Raw genomic sequence first — 9,530 nt, 5'->3', positions numbered from 1 at the left:
GCGTGGGAGGCTAGTCCGTTCCGGGAGAAACGGGAAAAAGGTTAACGTTATACCTCGGAAGGCATTCCTCTTTTTCCGAAATATTTCTAGTGTAAAGGTCTCTGTTCCATTTTATTTACCACCGGAACAACCGGGTTTCTCTCAAAAGCTGCAAAAGGAAAGTGCCCCTGATTTCGCGTAACGTGCTGATATCATTACGAAAAGCTTTTAGCTACCTCACGATAAGAAGGAACATTTTTTTACAATGCAAACAAAAAATAGTGGGAGGGGTACTAATTAAGTTATCATTTCAAACATCGGCTTTTATGTGCAAAGAATTCCCAGGCAGAATTTTGTTTTACTACAAAAAGCACTTTTGATGAGTTAATTTGTCAATATAGGACGCAAAACGAAGGAGCAATCTTCTGTTCGACAACCCACAATGTTGTTGCACTCATCTACGCATGCAGCTGGCATCAAACAAACCGTTCTGATTGGCTAAAACCGACACGGAAATTTTAAACTTGATATTTATTTACACGGAAAATTTAATAATAACTTGGACGTGTTCAGTTTGTTCGCCAGTCAAAGAGCTTCCTGTTGGCTGAACAGTATCCAACTCTTGCCAACTCCTGAAAGCAATTTCCTTTATCATGTTTATATTTATTTGTTTCATTTTATTCGTTACGTCTGATCTGATACCCGAGGCAACTTGTTCTCAAGGTCAGTACGGTCCCATAGCTGCTTAGGGACATCCTTCTTTTTGTTTGTTCGTGTTAACTGTTTTAATTTATTTTTCAATAACGAAACACTGTCCGCGGTCTTGCTGGTTTATTAATTTTATTCGAGTTGTCCTCTCTGACACCAGAACAAATCGCATTTTGACAGAAAAGGTTAAATTTGAGGCCATTCAGTTGATGGTTATAGAAAAAAATGTTTTTGAATCCGTTTAGTGATGGAATAATTTTAGGGTGTGAGACAGTTTAGTTTACCATTTCATTTTAGAAATTAATTTCAAACCACGAACCAACTTTTCATGATTAAATATAAACTTTTTATCTACTGGGGTCTAATTTAAGAAATTACAAGATAATAAAAATTTCGTGTATTAAACTTACTTTCTTTTGAAGTTGGGTATACAAAATTATTAACAAATATATAAAACCATATTATTACTCTTCAATAAAAAAAATAGATATATATATATACAGTCAACTCTCGCCGCGGACACCCCGCATGCGACACTCGCTATTACGGACAACCAGATCCCCGGCGATAGGGTTTGACTGGAAATACTCCCGCTATAACGGACTCTCGCTATTACGGACACTAAACGACGCCCCGAGCGTGTCCGCTTTAACGAGAGTTGGCTGTAGTGGCCTTTTGATACTGTCGCAAAAAAAATAAATTAACATGACAACTTAAAAAAAGGAAAATTCGGAAGATTTCTTTCTAGTGGAGCCTGACCGCAACGAAGAACATGGAATTACCAATTTACGTGACCGGAATAATATGCTTTTAACAGGTGGCTAAAAAATAAATTCGCCGCTTTTGAAATTTTCGTTTTCATTTCATGTTAAAATAGAAGTCTAAAGAGTTAAAGAAGAAAAGCCTTCTTGTCGTTTCACTTTTTTCTGTCTTCTGGGAGAGTTCAAGTTGTATTTTAATGTGTCGGATGTCGCTTTTATTTGTTTCCTTAAAGATCTCCTAAACTTACGTTTTTTAGAAAGGGAAAGAACCAAACTAAACTTTTTTGACAAATTTTATATTCTAAAACATTTTTTTTTTGCGTAAAAAAAGAGATTACGATAATGTCTTAAAGTTGAGCCCCGTTTAGTGGAACGTACCTTAAATATGATCTGCGCTTATTGCATGTTCCTGTTTTGTTTGCTTTTTCGATTTTGTTTCATTTTCCGGCAATTATAGCGACGACTTCGCAGTTATTAGCGGTCAGGATATATTAGAACACGGGGCAGGTGTTATCTTTTTACAATAACAGGAAAAAAATTTATTGCATGGCCCGGAATGACAACTAATGTGGCTGTTTTATAATTTGAAATTTAAATTGAATGACAAAAAGCAACTCATATATATCACTGTTTAATGACAGTTTTTGGCCTCGTAAAATATTAATAACATTCGCTTAAACAAACTTTGCCTTATTGGGCCCTAATGACTTTCATTTTTCTCTAGTTCGCCAAGTAAAGCTCTTTTTATTTATTTGGAGAAGTAAACTCAGCAACAAATAGGTTTAATACAGCAACTAAATATAGTCCTTGGGAGAGATACAGGCTTTTAATTGGCTCATAAATATTTAGATCCCTTTCCCTCACGAAAAAAAAAAACACCCAAAACAAACTTGAGGCTAAGTAAATTCTACAGTGCTGGAAAAAAGTGTAGTTACAACAGTGATGATATGAAATTTGGCCGATTATTGAATTAACACAACACTTTCATTTGTTAAGAGTTTTATTCAGATCATTTAATTTATCAACATAATTCAGCATCGGATCCCCGGGCTGTCAACTCTTCCAAAGTGACGTTTTTGCACTGAAATGCAATTATGCAAAACAACATGATATAATCAACGAAAAGGTTTCACTTCAAGGACTGAAAGTATAGGAGAAGCCACGAGCCAAGTGGCACACACTGCCGGAGCTTATCCCGGTTTCCGTAGCTAAGCGGCTAGGAATATTTCTACTTCCCCCTGAATGGGATGCTAGTCCATTGCAGGGTTCCCTCCACATTATGTCGCCGGTACCCATTTATGCATCTGGGTGGAGAGAGGCACTATGAGAGTAAAGTGTTGCCAAGAACACAACACAAGTGACCCCGGCCGGGGCTCGAACTCCGACCCCTCGATCTGGAGTCCGGCGCACTAACCATTAGACCACCGCGCCTCCCAAATATGTAGGTAGTTAACTCCCAAAAATTTTGGGAGGCGCTAAACGGCACGCTTCTTCAGTGAAACCCATATCCTATTTCATGCACATTTCAGGCCAGAATATATGATGTTCCAAAGCTTATTTTTAAGACTTGACCTAAATATTGATAACGTATTTCAGACCTCTTTAAATCATACACGGTCAGAGAGTCCTATGTATTAAAGTGGTTGCAAGTTTTGAAACTGACTAACTTGCGTATACTGACTTGCGTTGAGTGCCCAAACGCACTCGTATGTATGCTTGCAAGTGCAGCAAGATTCCAAGACATGAATGCCATTTTAATGCTATGCTGATAAATAGGAATATTTGCATCGAACTGGCTATAACAGCGAATGACTAGTGTTGCAACTGCATAAATTTGCGGCGATTTGCGTTACCATCCCAAGTCATGACCCGGAACTAGTGTAAAGTCGCAATTAGACACAAGTTGGAAATTTGTGCCAATTTGCTATTCAGTTTGAACAAGAGTTAAACAGCTTAAAGATTTAAACCGTTCACTTTTGGTTGAGATGTTAAACATCACCTTCAAATAATTTTTTATCAGCTTGATATTGTTTCATATTATTTTTATCACAGGTTCAGGCATTTTGTATCACGATGACATCTACTCTACGTCACAGAGTGTTCGGCAAAACGTATTTCTCAAAGACGAGTTCCATTATCTGACTGTCCCAAGAGTTGGAGTATTTACGGTGCATGACGCCTTTGATTGCACCTTTGAATGTCTTAGCAATCATTTGTGCTTGTCTGTTAACCTGGCCGCCTCCAAAGGAGCCGATGGAAAGCTCTGGTGCGAATTACTGTCTTCTGATAAATACAGAAACTCCACAGAGTACAAAGGGAACAAAAGCTCGCATCATTTTTACATTAAGGTGGGGAACACTTTCAAGGCGGTACTTTTTGAGGCGGGAGTACTTAATATGGGCTTATTGCTGAGAATATCTCGTTCACATTTCAAGTCTTTCAAGCAATCCAAATCTCTCTGCTCATCTCCTAAATCGGTGTTTTGGGATGTTTTGGAAATTTTGGGGTTGATTTTTTGGACATGTCTGGGAGGAATAAGTTTTTCTCAAAGGATTTTTTCAAATTTAGAAATTAGAAATATTGAATATTTGATGTAGTTTTAAAATTAAAATTTGAAGCTAGAAAATTGTAGATGGGTCACCAAAAGAGTCCCCTGACAACCTGGCGTGCTCTTGCGTGGGGGTCAACTGCCTGCAGCTGGTGGTGTTCCAAAAATAATTTTCTTTATTCTACTCCTTCTTAAATACTCATAAGACTAAAATTTTCATTCAAATTCATGTTACTCCCGCCTTAATGTACAAAAAAAAAACAACAACGACAACAATTAATGAAACTTGAGACATGTTTTTTGTAAATGAACTAAGTTTCTTTTTCTTTTGGCAGTGCCCTTGTTCTTCCTCGCCGTGCCAAAACGATGGTACCTGTGTGACGAAATACAACGATGACACGTTTGAGTGCCTCTGTAAAGCAGGCTTCACCGGCAAGTACTGCGAGAAAAGAGGTATGTATGATATTTTATCAACTGTTTTATGCCAGTTTGTTTTTCTCTTTTCTATTTTTCTGCGAGGAGACCTTCCTATTAATTTCTAGGCCTGCTCATTAATTAACGAAGGTAATGTTTTTTCTTCTAGTCAAGTCTTGTAAGGAAGCCTATGATGGTGACGTGCACAAGTAAGTCGTTGTAGATAGAGCGGTTTTCACTTGAGTGTCGAAAGTAAATTGCGTTTGCTTTGGTTTCGCATTACTATGCTTAGTGATTGGCTTAAAAAACTCGCGCCACTTTCTCAGCCAATCAGAACTAAAACCAAAACCAATCGTGACTCGCTCGCGCACGTTTTCCCGCGCTTCGTGCCAGCTACATGTATTTGCTTCGAGTTTTGATTGGTTCACTGGATTGTCTGTGTCTTTTTTGATTGGTCAGAGAAATTACTTTGGTTTTGGTTTTAGGACACTCAATTGAAAACTGCTCTATCAATCAATTGCTCTTCATGTTCTAACTTACATCTTGCTAGTAAACAACTATTGTAATTATATAAAATTAAGGGTTTTTGTTCATTGAACGTTGACAGAAAAGGATGGGAAAATTAAAGGTTCACTACTGGGGAAAGACGGTTTCCCTAAAACTAGTTGGAACGCTTTTCAGAGCCTCGGGGAGGGGGGGGGGGGGGGGGAGGTACTCAAAAACGTTTTGTACGGGGAGGCTCCGCCCCGAGGTTTAGCGTTTAATAAATTTAAATGACACAGCCTTACGGTGCCTCTGTTCGAAATACTTTAATTAAAGGCCGTTTTAAAAACCCAAATGACCGTTATCCATCTGCCCTTCCATAAACCTAAACTTGTGAAATCCCTACCCTTTTTATTTTTATATAGTGAAGCATGAAAAGGTACTGATTTGGAGACCACAGTGTCCGACAAAAGACCTTGTAGTTACCCCGAACTTAAACTCGCAAGGTGCTTGAAAGAAAGGGAAAATTATTAATTAACAACCTGATGCCCGGAGTGGTCGGAGCTCGTGAAGGACCTTAAACCCCCTCTACGACTGGTATCACCTTTATTGTTATATCAGTCATAAAACCTTTAAAATTTATTTCTGCAAATATATTTGAACAGGTCAAATGCAAGTCAGTTGGTTACGCTCTACATTGGTTCAAAAACAACTTCCGTTCTCTGTCACTTTGGAGATTTTGGATGTGGAGATGGGGGATGGACGCCAGTCATGAAGATTGACGGCAACAAGGTATGCCATTTTTCAGCTCTTTTTTACTCATCCACAGAAAAAAATTCATATCAGACATCTGTTTAAATCAGTGTAGAATGAGTGGCTTGTGTTTGAATAGAATGTTCCCAAAAACGCAATTCCTCAACAGATGATTAAAACCATTTGTGGAGTCTTACGAGAAAAAAACATTTTATAACTGTAACTAGTCAGTAAACTTATTTGCTTCTCGTAAGCCCTTTTTTGTTCTCAAGGTAAAGGCCAAGTAATATGGACATTTTCTTTCAACTTGTCGCGCAACATTGTTACACGGAAAGTTTCAAGTTGCGTCTCGATTAAAACAACCTGCGCTGTGATTGGTTATAATAAACAGATTTGACGAATCATCTGTGAATAATCTTTTCCTATAATGTTTCAGAATACCTTTGATTATACCTCTGGATACTGGACTGACAAAAATGAGTACAACCTTGCTGGTGGGGAGACTGGGTTTGATTCACAAGAGACCAAACTACCGACCTACTGGAACACATCCTTCTCGAAGATCTGCCTCGGTATGAAGGTCGGTCAGCGGATCAAGTTTGCTTTCATCAGCAAGACCGCTGACTCCCTGTACTCGCTGATCGCTGACGGGCAACACCGTGCCACCTCACTGGGTCGTGACGCGTGGAAAACAATGATTGGTTCCCAGGCCTACTTGCAGGATAACTGTAACTCGGAAGGTTTCAACGCACCAAGTTATTCGGGATCTGCCCGCAAATCAAGAATCGGAATTCTTGGAAACAACGAAAATGATTGCATTACTTGTGATTCTTTAATTGGTTTTGGTAATCATTTAGGTAACACATGCGGAGATGCCTCGGTCGTCAAAGCCATTGGTTACATCTTGGTCCAGTGAATGTCACACGGAACTGAACATTTTATAGATCCTTTGTAGAAGCATGTCACGTGACTCACGAAATAATTGCAAGCAATGGAAAGAACGTTATAAAATTAGTAAGGTTACCAATTGAAACTGAATTACCGTATTTTCTCGATTAAACGCCGGGCCCCGAATAAACGCCGGGTCTCCAAGTTGTATTTGAAAATCAACCCCTTAGACAATTATTAAAGGTTAAATATGCTTTAAAAATAATGTCTAATTATATAGCTGTCAAGAATAATGAATAAAAATCATTTCTTAGAAACATAGGGCTTGAAAAAACTCCTGAATTCAAATAAACGCCGGCCCTATAGGGCCAAGTTTGAATTAATAAACGCCGGGGGCGTTTAATCGAGAAAATACGGTAAGTGTATGGAAAAAGTTGCATACATTTTTTTTTTAATTCAACCTTTAAACCGCAGTGAAATCCCGCACTTAAACATCATTTTTGTCAAAGTTGTAAATCTTATTTCACCATGCACGCTCTTTCTATTTCTGGCGTCAATTTTTGATTCACATATACAGGGCAAGGTTCTGTAAAAGGCTTATTCCTTCTTGTCCAAGAAGGTCATTTACCACATAAATATTTGAAATTTTCTGCTTAAGTTAAGTATCTTATTTAAAATGATAAATCAACGCAAGTAAGCTTAAGGTGCAACACTTGCGATCGCGGCGGAAACGTTTCGTCAATATCCCAGAAAATGAATCGAGATGGGCACAGCAGAAGTAGCTCCGAGCGTTTTGACGATTTTTTTTTCCATTCAGTTGAACAGCATTAGCCGGCTGATTTTAAAAGAGAGGACAACAGGAATATTGAGAATCGGATTTTTCTGTTAACGTTTTCCAAGACTACCTTGATTATTTCGGACTGGACAGACCAGGACTGGGAACAAACAAAAGTTTTCCCTCACCGGGCTTACATTGTGTGTATGCTTGATTATTTAGCGCTGCATGCTTGCCAAGTTGTAGCCCTTACTTTCATTCTTTTTGAGAAGACTCTTAGAAGCACGTTTAGGTAGCCTGTTTCTCGGCAATTCTTTCAATTTTCGAAAGCAAAACACGTTCAGTCCGAGACATATATTAAAGGATTCTGTCAAGACGCACGACTCGGTGAACACCGATATGTAGTGAGCTCAAAACGCAGTTTCAGTTTTAATAATTATAAGACAAGACCACCACGCCATTTATATATAACATTGTAAAACGTTTGTAGTCCACGGTGCTAGTAGACAATGGCATTTAGTCCGTTTAGTGTAAGAAATGTATGATCGGTCTTTTCATCTTGATTGTATTATTTGATTTTTTTTATGGTATTTAATCATCCTCGTTTGAAAATCATTACCAAGTGTATTAATTTTATTGTCCATGAAAATATTGATGGAAAGCTATTAAACATATTTTATGCCTACTGTAATAAAACGCTTTGAGATGTCAGTATTACAATAACTATAAAAGCAATTAAATATCAAAAATATTAAACAAATCATATGCCATTTGGAAAAGGTGTGTCTTCAATTTTGATTTAAAAACAGTAACATAAGGACTTGATCGTATGTCTAGGAGCAAATCGTTCCAGAGGGATTGTCCAGAATGGGCAAAGGAGCAATTTTTCCTGAACTTAAATATTTCTTCATCCATTAGGCCAAGGAAAAAACAAATGTTTCTCCTCCGGATTTCCATAAAAAAGAGAGCGGGTGTGCGCTTTCTTTTATTTGTATTTGATCCATCGTCAAATTCTCCAGAAGCAAACTTGCGAAATAAATCCTGACCTCTCCAGTACAAACCCAGTGTGCCAAGGCTTTAAAATTTTAGCGTGAATATTAAAACGCAGACAAAAACCAGGTCTTACAGAATTTTCTTTGTACTTAATTGAGAGGTAACGTAACGCCTGTTAGTTTTTGTTCCTTCTAATTTTTCCAATGACAAATAACAACAACAACAAAAAAAGGCGGCCACAAAATATGAAGCGGGCGGGGGAGAGAAACATTTGATTTTTTTTTTTACTTGGCCTTATTCTCTTTGCAGCCAAAATTTGGAGTGTCATCAAAACGCTCCCGGTTGGGAGAAGCTAAAACATTTACTCATTAACTGCAATTTTAATCCATGTACATGAAAACTCAAGAGTTAGAAACGGTAACCCGCAAACAGAGCCTCCTTTACTCTTTAGACTTTACACTTTTGTGCTAAGTAAAAGTTAAGAAAAGTTTGCAAAAACCTGCTGGGATCTCCTGCCAATTATTTCACTGCTATCTAAATAATGAGAATTGTAAGAAGACATGAAGCTATGGGGCAAAATAAATGATAAATAATGAATAAATCAATATATAATGTCTATTTTCCATTTGTAATTTCTCGAACAAATCTCGCACTTGGAACAACGATTATCTCTGGAGTATGATCATCTGTTTGCAAATCAGTCCTTAAAGATTCAGTGTCTTTTGAATGTATTTCATGATCAGCAAGACTATCGGAAGGCATCAGATTCAATTTCTTACAGACGTCACCCATAAAACCAAGCTCTTCGTCACTTCCTAGTTCTTCGTAGATTTCACCCTGGAAATATCCTTTGTCATCCGCATAAATACCTTCTAGTTCTTCTCTTTTCTTTTTCTTTGGCGGAGAAAGATCTACGCCTGTTTGTTTATCATTGATTGATCTCGTGTGAAGCAAAAAGTGTCTAAAAGGTAAATATGGAAATCTTGTTTTCCATTCTGCATTTTGTAAGCTTCTTGTCCTCGTTGAATGCTTCAATGAGGATGCTTTTGGATCCTGCGATGATTTTCGCTTTTCCGTAGAGAAATCAGTAGCAGGATTTGAATCTACTCTCTCGTCGGAGGAATCCCTGTCAGAGAAATTCTTGTCAGAACAATCGTCGTCCGATCTCGAAACCAAAGCGTCCGCCATCTTGTTGCTTTGTAGCCTCGCCTGAGCTTGGTAGCCTAGG

General features: G+C 38.0%; 2 protein-coding genes across 2 annotated transcripts; one reads left to right on the top strand and one right to left on the bottom strand.

The window, feature by feature from the left end:
* The first annotated feature begins 578 nt into the window (after nt 1-578).
* LOC144653033 (putative skeletal organic matrix protein 5) lies at nt 579-7,857 on the top strand. The gene is made up of 6 exons (XM_078512947.1): nt 579-702; nt 3,501-3,796; nt 4,332-4,449; nt 4,580-4,619; nt 5,559-5,685; nt 6,083-7,857. The coding sequence occupies exons 1-6, from the start codon at nt 633-635 to the stop codon at nt 6,560-6,562; spliced, it is 1,131 nt and encodes a 376-aa protein (XP_078369073.1). The 5' UTR covers nt 579-632; the 3' UTR covers nt 6,563-7,857.
* Nucleotides 7,726-9,515, bottom strand: LOC144653060 (uncharacterized). The gene has a single exon (XM_078512976.1). It carries the CDS (start codon nt 9,488-9,490, stop codon nt 8,918-8,920), a length of 573 nt encoding a protein of 190 aa, XP_078369102.1. The 5' UTR covers nt 9,491-9,515; the 3' UTR covers nt 7,726-8,917.
* Nucleotides 9,516-9,530: the final 15 nt, after the last annotated feature.

The sequence above is a fragment of the Oculina patagonica genome, chromosome 1 (assembly GCF_052425735.1).
Source record: "Oculina patagonica isolate OP01 chromosome 1, crgOcupat, whole genome shotgun sequence".
Classification (NCBI taxonomy): domain Eukaryota; kingdom Metazoa; phylum Cnidaria; class Anthozoa; order Scleractinia; family Oculinidae; genus Oculina; species Oculina patagonica.
The sequence above is the reverse complement of the archived record's forward strand: the minus strand, read 5'-3'. Positions and strand labels throughout refer to the sequence as shown.